Below are 25,153 nucleotides of genomic sequence, written 5' to 3' on the forward strand. Positions count from 1 at the left end.
GAAATGCAATATTTTAAATACAAATTGATTTTTTTTATTCTTTCTTCTGAAAGAGTGTTGCTTGGAACCTTGTAAAGAGTTTACCGTCTTTATTTACTCTAAAATCATTCTTAATATATTTTAAAAAGAATAAAGATATAGACATAGTTTTGGTGCCCTATTTTGACCACCTTCATTCTCATAGTTCCTTGCCCTTCGGGAATTCTTCCAATATCTTTTTCACGTCATCTCGTTTGTCGAAGCTACATTTTTTGTTATTCTTTTGCATTGTATAATCTCTAGAGTACGTAAAATCCAAAAGTTCATGGAAATTCGAGGAACAAAAAAATGTCCGAAATTGCAAGCTGGTCGGAATTTGGCACACTTACCCTATATCGCTTATATGGAAAATTAAATAGAAAAATCTCAGCTAAAACCGATTTCATTAAACAATAAGGGCAAAAATCCTGTCGCTAGAAACTCTTCTTAAGTTATTTCCTTTGTTTCTGCTTTTTTTATTTACAATAAAAAAATAATTCGATACAGCATTAGTAAACTCGTAATGAAGATGTGCCCGTATAATGTGACATGACCGATGTCTTCAGATTCTACAATAGCATATTTTGCATAAGTAATTCATTGTATTATATAATATACATATCCAGATTAAGTTTATTAAAGTTTATGAGTAGATTTGTGCATTTTTTTTTATTCATAAAAATTCAATTTCGTGTGAAAAGCTCCCCTTTTCTCTATTGCAAGTCAATATATTGAGACAGTGAATCCCAAGTGAATAAGGGGCAATTTTGCAAATAAGTCCATTTCAAAATGAATAAAAAAGCTGGAAATGATAGTGACCGTCATAACACAAAGTTTTACGATATCGTTGTAGTGCATTTTATTATTTAGAAAAGGGATGTCGAATGAGGAACAGAAGAAAAAAGATGTGCAATGAAGAGAACTTATGAAGAAAATATCCTCAATGATTGTCCTACGTCGTTATTCCATTTGATGGAAGGAATTACCATCAATAAAGTCCCCTTTTTGGTAGTATTCTCAACATATTCATATCATTTCTCTTTCTCTTTCAGGCAAATTTAAGGAGCAAGCAACATCAAATTCAGCCTGGTTGCCAGTGCTCAATTCGAAAATTCCTGAACCACGGCCTGGCACATGTGTCAATGACACATCAACCCTTCCGGACAACGTACTTAACTTTATCCGCTCACATCCATTGATGGACAAAGCCGTCAGCCACGAACACAATAATCCCGTGTTCTACAAGAGGGACTTGGTGTTCACGAAACTCGTTGTGGACAAGTGAGTAATTTCACTTAAGTGGAAAATTGAAGGATAATCAATTGAGAGATGGAGAGTTTGCTAACTCTACCACCACAACCCTCTGTGAATATTTCTCTCCACCAGATTCCCATTTACCATCTTCCACCTATCCTCAATCCATTTTCAGCGCATTGAAACATCCAAGAGTTGACATTTCCCAAATCACAAACTCAAATTGAGATATCCTGAAAATCGTTGAAATTTGCTTAGAAATCACGACTTCCCAGTGACACATTTGAATTTTCGAAAAAAAAAATATGTCAATCTAACAGAAACATAGTGACATCTATTGAGACAAAATACACAAATCCATCAGCAAATACTTGTGATCCTTGTGGTGAATGCACAACGTTTCAATTGAAGTACATTTTAAATACGATTTATTTTGAACACTGCACACTGCATATTCAAGCACAAATTGCAAGGATTGTATATTCACAATTTTACCAAATGCACTAGCCGCTTTTATACTTTTTCCACAATACTGGAAAATCAAAACTATGTCGGCTTAATTAAATTGCAAATATATTCATTTTCGCGATGCTGAAAAATAGTGAAGCAAATATGCTTCGACTATGTTCATCCATTTGCTGGCCACAAATTCGTTGAAAAAAAAAATCAAACCCAGTGGATTGGAGAAAATCATCAAAGGAATTGTGAAAAACCGAACAAATTAGATGAGTCTACTGAAAAAAACATAAACTCTCTGAAAGATTCCTATTTCCACTAAAATGTACTTGTTTGAAAAATATAATATTTTTGTTGATTTTCAATTAGAAAATCTCTTTTGTGAGACTCGTCGAAGAATGGTAAAACCGGCTAAATGCGCAATTCATAAAAATGGAAAAGATAAACAATATTTATTCATTCAATTAAGAAAAGATCAAAATGAAGAACACTTTGTGAAATGCTTTAGATTCACTGTAGTGATAAAGAATCTAACTAGTCACTATCTGAAAAAAAAGGATCAAAAAAAGTTCACGAAGTCGAAATTCGAATCTCCTTCTTTCTCTCATGCTTTGTATATGTCTATCTCATTTATTCGTCACTCTTCTTCTTCTTTTAAATATCACAATAAAATCAATTTAGCTCAATTGAATTTGGAACGCGAAATAATGAGATAGACACATGCAAAACGTTTAAGAAAGAAATGGATGCTAATTTTGATTTCATGAAATTTTCCTGATATAAAAGGTGTGCTGGAGCCATAACAATCAGAGTAAAATATTAACCTAGATTTACAAAATAGACTTTTATAGCTCTAACGCACCTTTTAGATCAGGAAAATTTCATGAAGTCGAAATTCGAATCCCTTTCTTTCTCACAAGCTTTGCATGGGTCTTTCTCATTCTCTTGTACTCTTCTTCTTCTTTTAAACATCTCTCCAAATTCAATTCAGCTCAATCGAATTCGGTAAGCGAAAAAATTAGATGGTCATATGCAAAATATGTGAGAAGGAAAGGTATTCGAATTTCGACTTCATGAAATTTTGCTGATCTAAAAGGTGTGCCGGAGGCATTATTGTAGAATTTGAGGAAATTACTTTTTGAGAAAATTTAAGATTTTGGCTTGTTTGACTCTACATGTTAAGCTCAATTCCTGAATATTTTCGAATCAGAACATTCTCAGCGAAGACCGGGGTAGAATTAGTCAAAAGTAGAATAAGGCACTGCCACTAGGATGTTATACTTTTCCCTAGAACGAATATTGAGCAAACTGAGCAAACTACTAGTCACTTAGTGTAATTAACTCCCTGATGCCTATTAATTGAAATATTTATCAGTCTGTATAGAAATAAAATTTTGATTTACTGGCTTAATCTGCCCCGATCTCACCTATATGAAATTTACCGCTTTTCATCTCTATCAACGAGCATTTTCCTCTATCTTGAATGAAAATCTCCTTTTCGAGTCGTTTTTAAAGGAGTGACTTTATAGAAATTCAAGAAAAATTCTAAGAAAAATATTGTTAAGGATTTTGCCAGATATTATGATGACGGGAGGTAGAGATATAAATCCACAGAGTTTAGCCTTAACAAAACTTTATTTACATCACAAAACGGGAAATATTTCATGAAATCTTGTGCAGCTTTATAGCGCATAGAGCAGTATAGAGATTCGCGCTAAAGATATAAATGGCAGAGCAGTAAGGGAGCAACAAATCGAGCATTTTAGTCATATCACATAAGTTCGAAAATGCAATGCATTCATTTCCTAATAAAATATTTTACTGAGTGATAATTTTGCAAATACAGTCCATTTTGTTTTATTTGTTTTATAAAATTAATTTTCAGTTAAATTGCTAAATATCTCAAATATGTGATTTCTGACTATGCCACATGGCAATGCCATGATTACAGAACCACTTTTGATTCTGAGATTTCTGAGATTCGAATACAATTTGTCATATGGCATTGCCAGAGTGTTAGGAATTCCCCTGCAGAATAGCTGCAGCAAGCTTTTTTGCCAAGCTCAAACTAACTATGAGAGCAATGAGAGCACATAACTCGACTTTCTTCGTTGCGTTGCGGGTATGCGTTGCTCCCATGAAGTATACGGCAAGATTTAAATTTAACTAAAACACGGCACTCACTCGTTAAGAATCACCGTGTGGCATACACTAATGCCGAAAATAGATACAGGCTGATCCTGGAGAATACTCAGCTCGAAAAATTTGGCGATAAAGGATCAGCCCGAACTATCATACACTGAAGATTTAGGATCAAGGATTAGCGTTTTCAGCATAAATTTCTATTAAATCTCCACACTTTGATTGCTGAAGGACTTCTGAAGTGCAATATCAATGGATTTTTCGTACAGGAAGTAGCACTCTGACCGTCCCATTACTCTAATATTAATGCTTTTTAAGATTTTGAAAATATTGTGTACCATGACTCTCCATGTTTTTTCATCCAATTGACATTTCGAATAGCACCCAAAAAACCCCCAAAGTGAAGCTTTTTATTTTCAGCACTGGCGCTGATATCACCTAATCCTCGTGCAGTAGAACCCCATTATAGGCCATCGCTCTATAGTCCACAATTTATCGACCGTAGATTTCAAAACACTGATTTTAAGTTAGGTTATGTTTTTTAGTACGCGACATGCAATGTTGTCATAATTATTTTAATATTTTTTACAAACTTAATTCAATAGTTGTGATAATTGTGATCCATATTGAAGAGAGCGAGGACAAGTACCACAATCAATCACCATGAAAGTGGAAGCCATCGAGCCATTTAAATACTAAAAGTTGTTGATAATTTTAAAAAAATGACATGGACTATAGTGCGACCCAAGTGTCAAATCTGGAACCAAATATGGCCTATAGCGAGGCTCTACTGTAATTTCACTAGAGCTCATGAATTTAGAAGATCAGCCTGATCCTCCAAATTTTGGGCTGATCGACACCAATCCTCATTTTTCGGGCTGATCCCTAAAGCTGTCTACACATTATGAGCATTTTTTAAAAAAATTCTTTAAAAAATTTTTTAAAAATTTTTTTAAAAAAAACTGTTTTTTAAAAAATTTTTTTAAAAAAAACTTTTTTAAAAAATTTTTTAAAAAAAAGTGCCTCCACACTAGACTTAATTTTTGTAAAAAATTTCTGACAGATTACTCTCAGCATTTCGCTTGGGATTATTTTTCATGAAAATTTGTCATTTGAGTGGTGGAAAAAGTGTGAAAAGTGTTTGTTGGAATTCCCTGGGATAGTTGTTAGTGAATGATCGTGGAAAATTTTCCAAAATTGCAAAAGTGCAGTGTTTTTCTACAGAAGTTGTTCCCAGTGGAATCAATATTCCGGAGTGTGTGAACATAACCTCAAAATGTTGTTTTTCCCTAAAAATTTTGTGTGACTATCGCAGTTATTTATGTACAGAAATTGTTTTTCTTTGCGATAATCTGGAAACCAAAACATGCTCATCAGAAGAACCGCAGAAATTACTCGGAAGGACAAATTTGTTACCAGGAACAATGGGTAGAGTGGAGAAGAAGGTGTGCAGCTCAAAAGATCCTAGATTCCATTGATCAGCAGCTCTTTCTGGAAAAGCTTCAGGACTTCAGGAAAACTTGTGGATACGTTTGGATGAACAGGAGTATTTGTAACCAAGAACATTGACGTAACTACTATGAATATGCTAAAAAAAAAACTCGCTGATTTTATTGCAAAGATATTCCTGCAAAAAATTCAGGACTACAATTGGAAAAGCATGATAGTGGATGAGGGGAAGGACTTTGAGGAATAATTAGAAAGTGCTTCACCAAAATTCCTGCAAAAATTGATCCAGTGCAACTCTACAAATTTTATTCCGGATACTGGATGACATTGATTTGATTCCGGACACTGGTGATAATTATGATAAATTTTATGAAAAATAAATTCTCATATATCTTGGTTTCCAATCCGAAATCTTTTATTGGTTATCCGGTGTACATTAAAGCCTTCTCCCTCTATCCACTACTGTCCAAGCAGGAGTCCCATGGAGGAAGCAAAAGTTTGTAGCCATCTCATCCTTGTGCTTCCGGATGGGAACATTTCCATCGTGGTTGAAAAGGAGGAATGATGGGAGGTGGTTCTGGGGCTTCAAGTGATGGGCTGTGGTAACTACGGATGACTCTTGTATGTACTAGGATCTCCTCAGTGGCTCTGAATAGGTCTATTGTCTTGATTGATTTACCAGGTTCATGTTCCAAAATTCTTCAATTTCCTTCTTTCCATTCATGTTTTAATTTGGTGCACGAGGTTACTGTACCATAACAAACTTCAAGAATACACAGACATCACAACTTTCGGCAACGTCAAAAGAAAAATCAGCGAAAATGTTCCTCCACAGCTGGCTTTGATTCCACTGGGAACAACTTCTGTAGAAAAACACTGCACTTTCGCAATTTTGGAAAATTTTCCACGAACATTCACTAACAACTATCCCAGGGAATTCCAACAAACACTTTTCACACTTTTTCCACCACTCAAATGACAAATTTTCATGAAAAATGTCTCGAGTTGCTGTGATTTTTTAAAAAATTCTTTAAAAAACTGTTTTGTAAAAAATTGTCCCAGTGTGTAGAGGCATTTTTTTAAAAGAATTTTTTTAAAGAAAAAACCTTGATTTTTTAAAAAAATGGGTCGTTTTTTTACAAAATCGCCTACACACTATACAAATTTCTGTAAAAAATCCAGTTTTTTTAAAAAAAATTTCACTAGTCTGGAGGCGATTTTTTTAAAGAACTTTTTTTAATGTCATTTTTTACAGAATTTTTTGATAATGTGTAGACAGCTTGCCTATCCCTGTGTCTATTTTGGGCTTAAGGCAGGGCATGGATAAAAGCCAGTTCATAAAAATTTTAAGAGACATCGGATAAATTTTTGATATTTTGATTCACTAAAAAAAATGCCCAGTTGAAAAATGAAAAATGGGGAAAACCCGTTTCAAAATTTTGAATATTCGCCCGAATCTTTGCAAATTTGCACAGCATTTGCATTCGTTCTTGTATCTTCAAAAAATACTTTGAAATGGCTTATGAAATTTTTATGATAAGGAAGGGCGGGTAATTTCACTCATCCAATCCTGCGTGCATCACTTTCAAAAGAAAAAACAACATTTTTAGCTTAGGACACTTAATAATTACACACACAGTTAGACATAGTTAGTTTGCATATGGTTTATATTCGTTTTGAAAGTCAGTCTTAAAAAAAGAACAGCGTTAACGTACCTCACCTCCTTTATTTTTAGATAAATTTACCTATCGATTTAGACAATAACAAAAAAATCGTTTTTTTTTTTTCACTTTATAAATTCAGGCTCCCCCCTTAATCATTGATGGGTTGGATGACTTGCAAAATGTTTCTAACAATTTAAAAAACTAAAAATAAATAAATAAATGTTCTTTTTAAATTATCAATAAATGTAGGGCAGGGTAGGGCAGTTTAACGAAGGGGCAGTTTCAATTTTTGCATATTCTTCTTATCCCTTTGAAAGGAATGGGATAAAACCTTTATGTTGAAGTTATATTGAAGAGATAACCGATACCCATGTTGATAAAAATAATTAATTTCGTGACGCTTCTCGTTTGAATTCTGTAATAGATTTTATAAAACTGCATCAAAATGAAACTTTTTGTGATGTTTTATTTTCAACCATTTCTGAACTATTGCACTTATCTATCGAAGTAACATAATTATATTAAATTACCAGAGGCTTTATGATTATTATAAGGCATTTAGCGTTGAATGAATTCTAAGGCGGTTCTGACAATTTTTATTTGAGTTCCGAAAGTACGTGAGGGGCAGTTTCATGCAAGCACACAGAGAACTTTCCAGTGTCTAACAATTTACTTTTTTAATCAAAATCAACTTAAAATGATCATTGAAAACGGTTTGTAGCTGTTTTTGTCCATAAAGTTCGAAATTATGGGAAGTAGTATTATTAAAAAAAATTTAAAAAAATCTTTCAGTGTTTTTAAAGTGCTTAAAACTGATGAATTTAATTGTTATAATATATTTTCAGAACGTGTTTAGCAAGACATTGTAATTTTTTTTAGTATTACAAAAATTCAAGACTCTAAAATTCCATGATGAAACTGTTATACTAAAAAGGACATGTTCTAAGGCGATATAATAATCCAACAATGTACAGAATTAGCTCAGCACTACAAAAGACATTTCTTTCGTATAAAAAATTAAAGAAATTGCTCAATTGATGAGAAATAGGCTTGAAAATCTTTGGCGATATTTTATTTTCTCTGTATGATTAATTAGTGTTAAAATTCTGTTATAAGGTTCTTGTTCGACTATATTTTTTAGGTTTTAGAGTCTTAGAAGGCTTCAGAATAGTAATTTTATTCAATTCTGGTATCGCAAGTTTCCTATAAACACGTTTTATCTTTCTCAAGAATTACCTCATATTTATCTTGAAATTGCCCCGTAATGGGGGACTTTCACACATTCTTCCTTGCAAGTGAAATGAATTTCTTCGCAATAGACTAATGAAATTAAAGGATTATTGTTATTATTTTTATTACTCATAAACCCAATTGTAATTCAAAGAATATACAAAGTTTTACTTCTGTTTATTATCTTTTTGCAAAATGGTCACAAAATCAGTTTTGCAATTTAGGGGTGAAACTACACCACCCTCCCCTATCTACAATTCAAACTATAGCCCCTGACAAATACTCAACGGATTGTTTAATTCCTTATCTAATCATTTTATTTTTTACATTCTTTTTAACAAATAATATTGAAAAAGAAAATTGAACATTCCCTCAAAGAGGAAACACCTCAAAGCGATTAAGTAATAATGATACCTAATGACATAAAAAGATGAACATGATGTTGAATTCACTTAAGTGGTAAAGTAAAATTTACTAAGTTCATCCCCTTGAAGATCCTTCCAGGAATGTGTGTGCACAAGGTGGTATAAGGCGCAAAGGATTTTTCAAATGGGGTTCAAGAGTTGAAAAAATTATCTCTTCTCTCACCCATTTGCCAACACTGCTCATAACACTTTGGTGAGGGTGGTTTGGTAGTTTGAAAAAAAAAGAACTGCAGGATTTTCGTGGGCGGACGGGATTGCAGGAGAGTAATGAGAAGTGCAGTGTTGGAATATCTATGAGTGGCTTGCTTGAATAATAAGTCTTGCGACCGCCACCACTTTGCACCGATTGCATTTTTTCGCGAGAGGATTCACCATTTTTCCATTGTTCATTTGCTACATAACATTTTTTTTTGCCCACTTTCTTCATGTGTCCCCATTTTTTTTCGTCTGCAGAATGCATTTTCCATATCTGCAGAGCTACTCTTCTTTTGTTTCTTTTTTCCCAACACTAACCCATCTTCTGTACTCCTGACCCTATACCTTGTCATGACTGCATTGTAATAGGAAAATACAGAGATCAAGTGAATTACAATGTGTCCCATTCTCTTAAATCTCCCCTATACAGAATTAAAGTTGAGATACTGAATCAGGAGTATACAGTTTACTACGTGGGAACAAACAACGGACGCATTTACAAAATTGTACAGTACTACAGGAATCTCGAGTCCAAATCCAAGTTATTGGACATTTTCGAAATTGCCCAGAATGAGGCTATTCAAGTGATGGAGATCAGTCAATCTAGAAAGTCACTGTACGTCGCAACAGATCACCGTATCAAACAAATCGATCTGGCTATGTGCAACCGAAGGTACGACAACTGCTTCAGATGCGTCAAGGATCCGTACTGTGGCTGGGACAAGGATACGGGAACCTGCAAGCCTTACGAACTGGGACTCTTACAGGTAAGTTCTAACATAGAAAACTATTTTTATTTTACGAGCTAAAATCAGAAAACTTTACCAAAATTCTATACAGGGATTTCCGCTTTTAAAGAAATTTTCGAGACCGAGAAAAGCCCTTGAATTTACTCTACTGACACAGAAAAATTGCATACCCACAGGAGATATCTTTGTAATAAATTGCGGAAACGCCATAATGTATGCGAAATATTTTCGTTGCGAATTTTTGGCCTATTTTCAGCGCCAACAGTTCATAACTAGTCCCCGGCGAGTGGCCTTCAAAGTTGAAGCCAATTTCTTACTTTCACATACAAATGCGTATGGGAATTTTTCTGCACTCGTGATCGTTATGCTAAATATTTAAAGAGTGAGAAGTTTTTCCGTATTATAAGAGACATTTCCGTATGGAGGGATAAATATACTAAATTTTTGTTTAAATAAACTTTTTCCTTGGAGCACTGTGAGCTGAGTCCGAGATCAATTTAGGAATTGGCTTCAAATAGCTCCATATAAAAAGGCCAACTTTCCAGGCGCTTGGTTCATAAGAAATACATGTGAAATCTTTCGCGTGAAAAAACTTGCATACATTTAGGGGTAATTCAAAAATTATTATACAATACAAAAGAGCTCTCAATAGTAGGCAATTTATATATTCTTTCAGTCCGTTTTCACTTAAGCCGGAACTCCCTGTATTTTTGAACATTTTCCCTAATTAAGACCCATATGAATAGAGATATATATTTCGAAATACACTAAACTGCGTCATGTACTAATAAATATTAGAAAAACTCCCCCAGTGATACGTTCCAGAGATCAATACCCTCATGTTGTCTGATACAATTGCCCCAGTGTGTCTCGGCTAAAAGCCTGTAAGCCTTTACATTTTATTTTGAATTATTCTGAAGATGTTAAAAATATTGTTTCAGAAATATAAATTTAATTAAAATATAATTTATTACACTTCGCAATGCAAATGGAAGAAGAGATAAGGGTATTAGTTTAAACTTTCCGAGATTCAAGACTTTTATTTTAAAAAATCTAAAAGAAATATAATTAGCTTTCTGTTTGACAATCACGCTTCAGCGAAATTGTTTAAGAAAACAGTCAGTATACAGAAATTCCGCCCCTCTGCCCTTGTGAGTAAATCTTCAAAGAACGATACACCACCCATATCTAGAAAAAAAACACTTAAACTTTTGGAAGCAGAAAAATTTCCAAATGATTTGAGTAAATGTTTTTGTGTTCTTTTAGGACGTGGGCAATGAGACTTACGACATCTGCGACACGAGTGTATTGAAGAAGAAAATTGTGGTGACTTATGGTCAGAGTGTTCACTTGGGGTGTTTTGTCAAGATCCCCGAAGTCCTGAAGAATCAACAAGTTACATGGTATCATCATTCGAAGGAGAAGGGACGGTAAGTTGAGCAGCAAGGACTGCTCTTTGGCAGCACATTTTGACATGACAAAAATCTCTTATATCTCTCTTTTTGTAAATCCTTCTTCAATTGCCAACATTGCACTCCAGCTATGAGATTAAGTACAGTCCAACCAAGTACATCGAGACAACAGAACGCGGACTGGTGGTGATTTCGGTCAACGAGGCCGATGGGGGCCGGTACGACTGCCACCTGGGCGGTTCATTGCTCTGCAGTTATAACATCACAGTGGATGCACACAGGTGAGTGAACAGTTTACCATTCTCAGAGCCTGGGTATGGATTCAATAAATTAAATCCTTAGTTAATCTACAAAGGGAGAAATGTGATAAAAAGATAAAAAAAACTAGTGATAGGTTTGTTTTACCTTATAAGTTTTACGATTCTTTTATCAGTATTCTATTTGGGAAACTTTTCGAATGAAATGATTGTTTAAATTTTTTAAAAATATGTCTTCAGGTTTGGCACCGTTCTGAAACGATCTTAAAGAGATTTTCACATTGTAAAAACGCAATAAAAATTTACAGAATAAATTAATAAATATAAAAAGCAGGATCTTCTAATAGAGCAAGTTTTAAAAGTTTTTTTCCTAAATCCTCCACTCCGAAAAACAAAAACAAAAAACATTTTAAAAAATATCTAAATCATTTTTCAAATCAAAAATATAATATGTCCAGACCATCTACCCTTACAAAATTCAAAACAAAAAATAGCAAGTATAAAACGAAAGTTAAAAATATTCAATTTCGAAAAAAGCAGAATAAATTTTGAAATCTGGCATCGTTTTGAAAATGTCCTTTGAATAAGGTAAATAAAGCTTAAGAAAATTGTTAGTTTGAAAAATAATAAAAATTGATCAAAAACTAATTTACAACCAGTTTTGAGATGATTAAAGCGGTGGCGGCCAAAATACCGAACACTAAAATCCCGAACACCAAAATCCCGAAAAGGCCAAAATCCCGAAAGCCAAAATACCGAATGCCAAAATACAGAAAGCCAAAATCCTGAATGTTCGAAATCCTGAAAGGGACGAAATTATATGGAGGAAAATGTTTAGAATAATTTCCCAAGACACAGAAGATATCCCTTTGCCTCCAGAAAGCGCGAGTGCAATCGTGGGAGTAATTATGACACTTTTAATTTTGGCTTTCGGGATTTTGACCCATTCGAGATTTTGGCTTTCGGGATTTTGACCGGGACGCGATTAAAGAAATATCAAAATATCTGTCTCTGCAAACCCAAGTTATATAGAACAATACTTAGCCCCCGAGGCTTTCCCAAAAATTCAAAAAACAAAATTAGAAGCCATTAAAATTAGAAGGATATACAAAAAACAGCTAAATAGATTTTGAAGTATGGTACTGTATTACAATGATCTTAATTAAGCGAAGAATACATCAAAACTACGGCAGAAACATACAAAATTTAAATAAAAAGCCTAATTTTGATTCGCTTTTTTTTAATTATAACTTATACCAGATTGACAGTGCCCTACGACTGACTGGATTCAATTTTAAACTCATTTCCAAAATCAGAAACACTTTGTACCTCTACCCTGTGATTATAAGCTCGATCAGAGGTGATTGACTTACCATTGTGCCACAATAGCAGCGATTATAAAAGACTCCCAACTAAAGCAATCGCCTCATCTCTGTTCACATTTCAAAATCCATCCACCTGTAAATGATTTAATAATCACTCTACTATTGTTTCCCGTTTGGAGAGAATTTCCAATCAGTTTTTCCGCCACTTTTTCCCCGGATTCAGGCGTCTCTCAGTAATATTTCATGGATAAATTTTGGCAATTTAATTCTTGCTCGAAAACACAAAATGAACTATCATGGCAATTCCTAGCAGAGTCTACAAAAAAAAACCTTATCTAAAATCGTGCTAACGTGGCTTTTGGGCAATTTTTTGCTCGCCACGTTCTAACTGCAAATTGTCATTTTCACCAACATTTTTTGGAGTCTATAGTAATTTGGCAAATTACGAAATACTACTTCCCCCGTATTTCACTTTCATTTGTGTTTGTAATTAAAGGGGTTACGTTGATCAAGAAGACTAAAAAACAACTGTATTTTCAGCGAAATATTTTTGTATTCAATGTCACAAGCATATAAAAGTAGAACATTTTCTACTATCTTTTCTGAAATTTTCATTGGAAAATTCAGCCGTTTGGGCATGACTTTTAAAAACGATTTTGAAAAAAAAAACATACTTTTTGTTGAGCAAGATTATTCAAAGTAAATTCATATTTAACGTCAGAAAAACAAATTATTTTCTATTAGAAGAAGATCTAAGTTCGTACTTGAATAAACGATTTTTGAAAAAAAAAATTCTTTTTTGGAGAATTCATCATGTAAAGCAAGTTTTGATCAAGGAAGCAAAAATCCTGCGTTTAATCACGGGACTAGCTCATCAGCTAGGACATACTTATTTTTTGACTTCAGATTATTCTAGTTTGTCCAGCGGAAAATAAGTTTTTTTTTGAAAATACTTAAATTTTTTAAATAAAAATTTCAGAAAATATATTTGAAATGTAGGACAGTCGTAGGGTGGTTAATTTTTAGTGAACATGCTCTTAAAGCTAGCTATTTTACTGTTTAAGAATCGGTCAAGAGTTGAATTTTGGACAAAGGGAACACGGATTTTGATCTGGACTTATCCTCCTTTATTACTACACAATCGACTAGTTCCAAAACGTCGTTTGTGTACTAATAAAGGAGGATAAGTCCACTGACTGTGATTCGGTCAGTTTTCGAGCGAAACACAAAAGAGAGGCAAGACAAAACACTTGCTATCTTTTTTGGCATTCTCGCAGTTCAGATAGTATTAATCTTAATATTAATCTTATATGTGACATGGTCATGAAGAACTAAGTGTTAAAATAAGTATTAAAGGGTTATACAGTCGACTCTCTCCAATTCGGGCATTTAGGACCAAGATATCACCCGAATTATAGAGAAATTCGGGCTACAAACTTTTTGAAATGCAACGATTTTTATTGATCTGCATACACATATTGAGTTTACATACTCATATTTATTTGTGAATTGCATTAAAACTTCTTAATAACGCAAAATCACATCATAACTAAAACAAACCATGGCAAATTTAAACATATTCGCTTCATAAGATAAACATAATCAAACTTAAAAAATGTCAACAAACTTTTTCAAATTTAACTGCTGCCCGAATTAAAAAGTAGCCCGATCTTAAAAGAGCCGTTTTAGCGAGAGTCTACTACTGTATCTAGTTGAACAGCTAGAATCAACAGATTTTTTTTTCGAATTTTTGTGACTTTGCTAATATGAAGTCTTCAGAGGTTATTATGGCATGTCTTGAGGAACATAAATTTTTTGTTTTAATTTTGAATATAAAAATTTTATAGGTTCTCTAGAGAAGTACATACGATTATTAAAATTGATAAATGATTAGATTTTTTTTACAAACGAAAAAGATTTTTTTAGTTCCAAAAACGTGCTCGGTATTAAATACCGAGCATCATTGCATGGACTGAGGATTAATTTTTTATCTCAAATATTTTTTATCCGGAAATTTTCTGAGTAGCTGTTTAGATAGATTCTCTTTAAAAGTACACACGATTATTAAGAAATATTGATTTTTGCAAATGTGACGGTAGCTTGAAAAAAAAAACGCTTTTGGAACTAAAAAAATCTTTTTCGTTTGTAAAAAAAATCTAATCATTTATCAATTTAATAATCGTATGTACTTCTCTAGAGAACCTATCTAAGCAGCTACTCTTAAAATTTCGTCAAACGAATAAAAAATACTCGTGTTCTGTTGTTAACCACATTCAAAATGTATAAAAAAGACGCGAGTGTTTCCGTTTGTTTAGAGTGCATTAAAAATTCATCATTTCTTGTATTTAAAAATTTTTTACTACAATAGCCCACATCCTAAATCATTCTTGATAGGTTCTTTATGCCATCTTAGCACAAACTTTTTTTTTTAATCGGGTTGATATTACCCCTTAACCCTTTAAGGACCGGAGGGTCAAAAAACGAGGGTCAGAAAAAATCACTTTTTCTAACTTTTTAGAGCAAAATGCAACTTTAGAAGGCCGAAGGAAAAAATTCATTTTTGGGTCACTGGTGACCCAATCGTCCTTAAAGGATTAAGAGGGTTTCCCTAATAACAAAGTCAAAAGAGATCTATATTTTTTATTGTTTGTATAGATAGATAAACTATCTAAGAATATACTATAAAAATTTCAGAAGCCAAATCGAAGTACCTCTGAAGATACAGAGACGAAAGTAGGTCAATGCCGAGTGGGCATGACTTCCCTATTTAATTCTGTACGATTTCTGCATTTTTTCGTTTTTACAATTTTGTAGAATTGGCGGGAAATATTAATAAAAACCTTTTTGACCGATTTAAATGAACAAAGGCTTATGACCTCTTTTTCAAAAAAAAAAAAAATCACAAAAACTAATAAGTTTTGGACTTCTAATTGAGGGAACCACCTTCAATCAATTCTTTCAGAATGTATAAATTGATAGAGGAAGTGGGGAACCTCTGAAAATGGGATTTTTTACTTATTATTGAATAAAATTGAGCCTTATCGTGATATAATTTAGCTGCATAAACAGATTGAAAAGCTAAATTACATTATGATATGGCTGAGTTCCACTTAAACATAGGTGAAAAATTCGAATTTTAAAAGTGCCCTACTTCCCCCTACTATAATTCCAATCACTTAATTTTGTTTAATAGAGCATTATAGACTATATTTTAATTATAGACTATAATTTAAAACCGAAATATGTGCTTTGAAGTGCACCTTTTCAAGATGCATAAGATTAAAACAGATTTAGTGTTAGATCAAACTCTTTAAAGTGTTAGAATTACTTAGAAAAAATAAAATTTATTCATGATTGATTTAATACAAGAAGTGTTGATATAATCTTACTGTGTTATCACACTTGCACATTAAAATTTTAATATGATTCACATTAATTGTCGCTGGTGAGAGTCCAAATGTGTAATTTGTGTGTTTGAATCATTTTATATTCAAAATTTGATCTATTTGTTGATAAAAAGGTAGACTTGGCCCGCAAAATTTGATATAAATTGATTTATAGCATTAATGCGAAAAATTAATGCAATTTTCTCTTTAATTTTTTAATGTGAAAAATATTTATGCTTTAGGTAAATTTAAACCTATTTTTGCAGCCCAAGTCCACTTCTTTATCAATAAATAGAAAAACCCCAAATACTAAGTGACTCAAAGACACAAATAACATATTCGGACGCTCACCACAATAATTAATGTGAATCACATTGAAATTTTAATATGCAAGTGTGATAACGCCGTTATAGAGCTTTTCTATGTCCTGAGTTACCTTTGGTTCTGAAGTTGGCATCTAATTGGCATCTTTTTTTGTAGTATAATTTATTTATCATTTTAACAATTATTTTTTCTCGTCACTAACTCACCAAGTTGTAAAGTGATTATTTGCCTTTTAAAGACACAAAGTATTTTCATTAGCTCATTAAGTTTATGTGAAAACACTCTGTAATAGCCCTGGAAATTGTCTAATAGCTTGAAATAATGACAAAGAAGATGAAATTCAATGATTTAAAATACTCAAGATACATTATATCGACACTTAATAAGACTTGTCTCAACACTTGTGTACAGAAACACTTTTTTAAAGTTTATAGATGAAATAATGATTCTTAACTTTTGAGTTCTGACAATAATTATTTGCTGATAACACTTTGCTAAATGAGCAAAGTTTTTGCAATTAAATTGATCACAGTAAATTTTCTATTGTTTTATTCGGTGTGTTATCAAAATCACATTAAAAAAGTATTATTCTCTACCAAAAAGTTGCTCACATTATGTAGATATTCTGACATTTCGTGCCATTTCCAATACTTATTTTATGTCTTATTATTCAGATGGAGAAATCTAAAGAAGGAGAAAACTATTTGCAAGGCACTCACATGGTCGATAGTGTTTGGTGAAAACATCATTTTCATTGAATTGCAGAAATATTTCAAATCCTTTCACACAAAATGTATGTTCATTGAGGAAAGTCATGAGATTCCCAATCCACATTTAGAATCCAATGAAAATTGCATTCAAACAATTTTCCTTTCATATAAGAATGGCAAAGTCTATGAATTAAATCCTCCTTCAAATCCTTTTCTTTTGCAACAATTGCATTCCACCAGTGATTCTATTTTGGTCAAAATTGTACAATTCCACCCAAGTGCCATCCACTGCAGCTTCATGCCAATTTTGCTATCTTCTCGACAACATTTAATTTATGGAGCGTTTTTCCCATTCATCAATTGCAATCAACAACTTTACAATTCCCTTAAAAGGCTTGCCAGCGCATGTTTCTCCACTCGACATCTTTTCGCTGTCTTGGAAGAGAATGGGTTTTGGGTTTTCTATGTTGCGAAAAGAGGCAGGATTAAGTGGAAGAAAGGATGCGAAATAGCATGAAATAAGTGATGCATTTTAAACAATAACACAATGGACACTGCTGTACAAGTACCTCTGAGTAATTTACTAAAATGTTACAACACTTTTTTCCATTAATCCCCTTTACCGTTATTTTTTCCTCCTCTGGCTCAAGGTACAATTTCAATTTTCAAAGCTGTCGAGTACGAATTTGTGAAAATTGCAGAACGGAAAATGCCCCTTAAACTTATTCAGCACAATAAACAACATATAAACTTTATTCGAGGTTATATTATGTTCTTTGTTGCAAATTCACCTCTTCAAGATATAGAATTTCTCCCTTTCTGTGTGGGTGGGAATTTTTCCTTTCTACAATTGCATTTTAATTCACCCTTGTGCGTCTCTTTTTCTCATTTTCTATTTTTAGGTGTACTCCGCCCAACAAGAGTAATGACTACCAGAAGATTTATTCAGACTGGTGTCACGAATTCGAAAAATATAAATCAGCAATGAAATCTTGGGAGAAGAAACAAGCGGTAAGACTCGTGTACCAATGTGTTTTGAAAAATAAATTACACATACTCTCGATATTGATGCACTTTTTAATTAAATTTACGTCTCGTTCCAATCCTTGTAGCAATGTTCATCGCGCCAAAACTACAGCAATCAACATCCGAATGATGTTTTTCACAGAAATCCCAACGTCTGATACTGAGGTAAGTTCATTGAATAATTATAAATGATTAAATTCTTCCATAGGAATTGCACATGGCTAAAATGGAATTGTTAAATTTACTATCTCTCTATCGTACAAAAATATACTTATAAAAATACTAGGTCAATTTTTAGGTCAAAGTGGATTATTTAGTATTCCGTATATTCGCAACCGTAATGTCACAATCGAAAAGTGTCTCGGCTGCGAATTAACCCTTTAGTCCTTAAAAGACGAGAGGTTCAAAAACTTGGGGTGAGAAAAAAATAATTTCTCTGACTATTTACATAAAACCATAACTTTAAAGTTGTAAAAAAATACTACTTGTCTATCATCAATTACCCGATCTTATTATTCACAGATCTTGAAAAATTCAAAGATCTATTTGAAAAGCCAAAAAAGAGACACTGTTATACGGGTTTCAGACCTAAGGCTTAGCCATAAGGCTTAACTTCTCTAATTTCTTCTCAGTCAGATTTTTTTTGGATAGTGACTTGAAAATGGACTATTAAGGGGAATGAATCTATTTGAATCAGAAGAACATATTAAATAGGTTGCTCTTTAGGATTTTAGGACCTTCGGAAACTAGGCTAAACCTCTAGTCTAAAGACGGTCTTACTTCTTGATAATTCCGCAAGGTGGCTGAAGTACATCTTGTTCGAATTTCGAAGTGTTAAAATGTGTCAGTCTCTACTTTGTTATGAAGTCTCTACTTTATTCTTTCTGTCCCATTATTTAATTACTCTATACTCACTGAGTAACTCTTTTTTGAGCTTTTTAGTGCAATATTTCATAAATTTTCCCCACTTTGTTAGAAAATTTAGTATGAAAATTCGAAATTGAATTTGAATTATTCGAACATCAACGACTTTTTGTGCAAATAGAGTTCCATTTACCTTTTATCCAAGACACTGGAGAATCAAACTTTGTTTGTATTTGCACCCAATCGGTCTTAAACGGTTCAATTGCACTATAAACAGAGCCAATTTAAAAAGGAACGTTTCAAAATACATCTCGCTGTGTCTTGGAAAATTTTCTCTATTTGTGGAGGAGAATGTTTTGTGTTTACCGATCTTCAGAAAAATTCAACCCTTAAAAACACATTTGTGATGTTGGGAATTCTTCCAAAAATCATTTAATCTCTTTAGAGTTGTGCTACTTCAGAAATTATTCGCAGTTTAATTAGAACCTGTGACTGGATGTGTCTTTTCGCCATGTGAAATGTCGGAATTATTCGTTTTTTTTTCCAATTATTGCCTCTTACGTTCTGACAAATTTTACCCCGAGTGGTAATGTTTGATAAATCTGAATCTGGAGGAAAATCACTTTGAAAAATTCGTAAACGAACAACAGATTCATGTTCAGGATATCTAAATTATACAGCAAACGCACACTAATGCATCAATTTCAGAAAGTAAGTTTATGAAAATTGATATCTTCCGAAAGCCAAATATTTTAAAAACAGGGCTCAAAATTTTAATATACTTTTTTTCTATATTTCTTGCTCGAATTCCTTAAAACTTTTGACGTTTATTGAGGTTCATGAAGGCGATCTATGATAAAAATTTGCAGCCTCGGTCTCTTTTTGCTTGGAAGATATCGAATTTTAAAATTGTAGAATTGACAAATTTTACCCCAGTGTCCCCTACAATTTGAGGCATTTGAGATTTTCTCATTGTTTCAAGTAAACAAAGACAAAACAAAGACAAGAAAAGGAACAGCTTTTGTTTCTTTTGAATCTCTAAAACTATGAGAAAATCTAAAATGTCCCAAATGGTAAATGGTTCCAAATTACCTAATTTTACTCTACAAATAAACAAAAAAAAATTTTTTGGTCAGTAATGGCTCCGGATCAAATTTTTGGATCAGGAAAATTAAATAAAATCAAAATTTACATCCTGTTCTTTATTAAAAATCTTGGATATCTACCCTACTCTCTCGCACTCTTCTTTTGAACATAACCTCAAATTAAGTTCACTTCAGTCCAATTTTGAATCCAACAGAGTAGGATAGACTTATGCAAATCTCGGTGAGCATCGAGGGTGTAAGGTAGCTCAGAAAAACCAGATTTTCCTAAATCTTTCGGATCGGACTCCAAGCCTTCCTTTGTAGTAAAATTTTAAGATTTTCTAGCTTTGTCAGATTTGTTAAATAAATAAAGTGCCAATATTTAAAGACAGACTTTAGTAGGGCGTAACGAAAACGCAAGTTGATATCATTTACCGTTTAAGCTCCAGAGCGGTGACAAGTTGGAAAAAACCGATTATGTGTAGCTGCTGTGACTTTAAGTTCGAGTAGTAAAATACTCAGTGATTATAAAAAGAATTGTAATGCAACAGGAACATTATGAGCGAAAACTTACTCTCGAGATAGTTCGAAATTCGAACATGAATTTTTCAGCCTATACACAGAAGAAACAAAAAATAAATTATGTTCTTCTTTGTCTTTCAAAACCGATCTGCGAATTTTTTAAACTTCAGCTGTGAATGAAGCAACTAACTCCAATACCTCTAAACATTGTCTCATTTGGGTTAAGGATGTGATCATTTCAATAGCCTTTAAAAAGCTGAGATTTTCGAAATTACGGCAAAAATAAATTAATAGTACTCTCCTTTCGAACGTTCGTGCCTTCGAATACAGTGCTGTCTCTCTATATGCACACTCTCTATATGCACAGCTTTTGTGTCGGTTGCATTCAAAATCAATTTGTTTACATTTTGACAAAGTAATAAAGAAAATTATTTTCTTGGTAACTAATTTTTCTTGTTTTTAATTTTCTTAATTTTATTTTTTTCTGTCTCATATTATATTTAAAATAACACGGGAAATTCTAGAACAATAAAAAAAATGATAATTTATTAGAAGAAAGAAAAAAACCGTTGGGAATTTCAAAAAAAAGTTGTGCATATTCAGAGAGAGAATTGTCAAAAAAAAAAGTACCCAAACTGTGCATATAGAGAAACAGCACTGTATTGTAAATTTCTTTTATGTTTCCTAAAAGACTTACACGTTATTGTCAGATGATTATCAATAATTGATAAAAAGCTAATATTTAGGCGAAGTATATTATTCGAAGGCATGAACGGAGGGAGAGTACTGTCCCCTACTTATATTGATATTTTGGCACAATTGGATAATTATTAATTCAAAGCGATATTACAGACAATAGCATTTTAGAGAGCTGCATGACACTTGATTATGTTCTGCGCCACACAATATGCATAGATCATTGTATTCGAACACCTCTTTGAAATATACCTACAATGTCGACACCTGTAACAATAATTTATCAATTTCTCTCCTAGTACTAATATTTCTTATTTTCCTTTTCAGGCGTCATAAGTACTTAAAGATTTTCTCCCGCGAAAAAAGAACTGATAGATCATAAGATTTGATCACAGATTTAGAACCATAAGAGAGCATATATACAAATCACCCAATTTTAGTATCAACGTGGAGAAATACGAAAGAGATGGAGTTAAATTGATCGAGTGAAAGTGAGGATGTTGTGAGAAAAATAGTTTTTTCTTTAGTTTAGAAAATTTAATAATTTTGAGTTTAAATAAAAATTGAGATAATGTGAAAGAAAATATTGTATGGAAAAAAGTGTAAAATTAGAAACAACGTATTAGATCAGAAAAGAGTAACAATTGACGTGAATAACAAAAAAAACAGATGTATTTTAAAAAGAATAAAAATTAAAGAATAAAAACAAAGAATGAGTGTGAGAGATATATTTTTATTACACTTAATGGATAAAAGCAATATTTTTAATTTGTTCAATAGATGAGAGACAGAAAAATAATTTCGATGTAAAAAAAATAAGTGAGATGAAAAGAAAAAAATGTTTCTTGAGAAAATGTTTAAACTCGAATTTAACGCATTAGTTACGGGATTTAGACACGTGAAAAAGTAGACTAGCTTTTTTACAGATAAAATATTTCATTTTTTTTAAATAAATTACTTTTTGTAATTTTTTCTTTTTGATCATCTAATATAAAAATTATTAGTATTTTTATGACGATTTTTATAAATATCGAGCTTCTATTCTTCAATTTTATTCATTTTTTTTTTAATCAAAAAAGTTTTTCTTTTGGAATAATTTTGAGATATTTCTGACAAAATATACAAAAAAAACGAAAATAACATTTTATAAGGAATCAACTGTTTATGAAAAAAACAATTATATTGCCACCAATTTTTAACTGTAAATACCTTACAAATATTTTTTCGTTGTACTGTATTCATGGGAGGATTAGTGGAAGCTAACTATAAAATAAAGAAAGAAAATAAATAAATAAGTTAAATTTGTTCTGTAAGATTAAATCTTAATAAGTAAGAATATCTGTACATTAAGGGCTTTGACAGATGATAAAGTGACACGAAGATACTTTATAGACATAAGCAATAATAGGAATTTCATGTGACTTTTTGAGTTATCCTGAAGCTCTGTACGAAAGAATTATAAAAAAAAAATACAGTAAAACAATTTGTATTATTTCCCACTTAGACTTAATAAAAGAGAAAAAAAATCTTTTAAGTATTGTGAAATGAATAAAAAAAAACCCTGGGAGATTTGTCAATCCTTCTAACTCCTTTTGTCATAACTGTCACATTTGAATTTTTGAATTGCGTTCAACCAGTGGACACTGTGATAAATTTTTGGAATTGTCTTTATCAGTTCATGTAAAAACTACTATAAGAAATAGTTAAATTAAAACGCACATTGACTTTCATTACAATATACTTTTAAAGAATTCTTTAGAAATACTTTAAAAAAAAAACAACCTCAAATAATTTTGTGACATGGATTTTGTTGATTGATAAATCTCTCAAAACTTGTAACTTTCTTCAATATATAAACGCAGAAAACAATCAACTTAGATTAAGAGAAAAGAGAAAGGAATGATAATAATCAGACAAAATGAGAGGTAAATAATTTAAAAGAAAATGCTACTAACTCTATTAATCATTCTGTGTATTAAAACGAAAAAGATGGAAACAATGTAATAAACATTTGTGAGAGAATCTGCTCTTTTTCTCTGTAATTTAACACAAACACATAACATGAACACATTTAATTATTTTTCTTTTCTTCCAAAACAAGCTGAAAAGAAGATTTTTTGAATAAAAAAAAGAAAATAAACGGAAAACTGATGAATTCGTAGAAAAAAAATCTTGCAAAATACGGAAAACCCTTGCACTGTAAAAAGCATAAACTTTTAATATTCTCTAAAAATTAAGTGCTTAATTTTTACCTAATTCACCGTACTTCATATTTTTTCTATTTGTTAATGTATGAATGTGGTGATAGCCTGTGAAACAAAAAAAAACAGAAATAAAATATCGAAGTGAATTTGTTATAAAAAAGATGAGGAAAAAGAATTAAACTTACTAGCTATATAATAAACATGATGAAAAAGAGGTCATAAAAGAGCAGTAGAGAAAAAAAAATCGTGTAAAATAGTATTTAACATGAAAGTGAAGAGATAATTTAATAAGTAAAGATTAAGAAATAAAATGAAATAATGACGAGAAACCCTGTAGCTTCTGCCAATTTAATGAATGACAAGACAACACAACACGAAACACTACATTTCTTATAAATTAATTATTGATGATATATAGCTGAAGTAATTTATATAAAAGTTCTATTGTAAAGTCATCGGAAACACAAATTGCAGAAATTCTATTAAGAAATGGAAACAGATAAGCAAATCAAAGAAAATCGAACAAATTTCTTTAAAAAATACAACTCCAAGTTCCAGTGTACACCGAAAATTCGAATCGTGTACAAAAGTAATTAAGTTACTCTTAAAACAAAATGATTTAAAATGATTTATTGCAACCTCAAAATATATTATCATAATTAATCATGACCATTAAGATGGAAAATAACACACACATACATCAAGAGAACCATAAAGTTTTAAAAAAAAAAGATGGCATAGTTTCTAAGTCCACTTCAAGACAATTTCTAAATAAAAGACAAAAAAAATAACAAAAAATAGTAAATTTTCATCTGCTCCACCAAACAAAACACATCAAATCTCATAAAACAATCATTATTCAAATTTTATGTATAAAAAAAATATGCTAAATGAGAGAGAAACCTAAATAATTAACACATAAGAAAATTTTTAATTAAGATTCTGTTCTGAAAACTTAATTAATTTTCATCGTAACATCAATGGAAATTAAAATGAGAAAATTCACTCAAAAATATATTCTAATTTTCTAAAATTATTACTTAAATTTATTATTAGTTTTGAAGAGTAACTGAACGAATTTTGCATTTATAGATTTTTATTTTAACAAAACCATTTATAATTTGATTAGATATTAAGTTAAAAAAATAAAATGTATTTGTTTACTTAAGAAGGACAGAACCCATAAAAACATTAGATAATTTTTCATGAATTAATAAAAAGTTATAAAATAATTTACAAAGTCTTTTGTTATTTCTACTATTTGGCAAAAATATTTTCTAACAGTGCAACTGAGCGCAAGTGTGTCCAGGCTGAGCGACGTGTGTCTCCGCTGATTGGGACTCATTCCACATTCAAAAGTTCTTCATTCATTTTCTCAACGTCCATTTTTAAGTTAACCCTTTAACGACGAGACAGTTTTCGCGGACCGAAAATCAGCAATAAAAATGAAAAAGATGTACAGTAGACTCTCTCTCAAATGGGCATTTTGGGAGAAATATCATCCGGTTTATCGATAGATTTAGGCGTCAAAACCTTAGTAAATTCCACAAAAAGCGCTCAATTATAAAGGATCACGATAAAATAGGACGAACTACAGCGAATTTGAGCAAATTAAGGTAAATGTACCAGCGATCGTCAGTGTTCCTCGGATCGGAAGGTTGTCCCGCGTATCGGCACCCCAAAATAAAATATACTTTTGAAAATTATTCACTGTATTTCAGTAATTTTCTTTAGCAAGATGCATCACGTTAGTTCATATT

General features: G+C 31.9%; 1 protein-coding gene across 2 annotated transcripts in view; it reads left to right on the forward strand.

Moving 5' to 3' along the window:
- Nucleotides 1–24,625, forward strand: part of LOC129802524 (semaphorin-2A) — a 610,443-nt gene extending 585,818 nt beyond the window's left edge. For both annotated transcript variants that reach the window (XM_055848429.1, XM_055848428.1), the window contains 7 exons: nt 1,071–1,299; nt 9,264–9,600; nt 10,849–11,012; nt 11,123–11,275; nt 17,899–18,007; nt 18,109–18,187; nt 21,517–24,625. In XM_055848429.1, the coding sequence (XP_055704404.1) occupies nt 1,071–1,299; nt 9,264–9,600; nt 10,849–11,012; nt 11,123–11,275; nt 17,899–18,007; nt 18,109–18,180 (1,064 nt within the window). In that variant the 3' untranslated portion in view covers nt 18,181–18,187; nt 21,517–24,625. The remainder of the gene's footprint in view (nt 1–1,070; nt 1,300–9,263; nt 9,601–10,848; nt 11,013–11,122; nt 11,276–17,898; nt 18,008–18,108; nt 18,188–21,516) is intronic.
- Nucleotides 24,626–25,153: the final 528 nt, after the last annotated feature.

Source organism: Phlebotomus papatasi, chromosome 2 (assembly GCF_024763615.1).
Source record: "Phlebotomus papatasi isolate M1 chromosome 2, Ppap_2.1, whole genome shotgun sequence".
NCBI classification, from domain to species: domain Eukaryota; kingdom Metazoa; phylum Arthropoda; class Insecta; order Diptera; family Psychodidae; genus Phlebotomus; species Phlebotomus papatasi.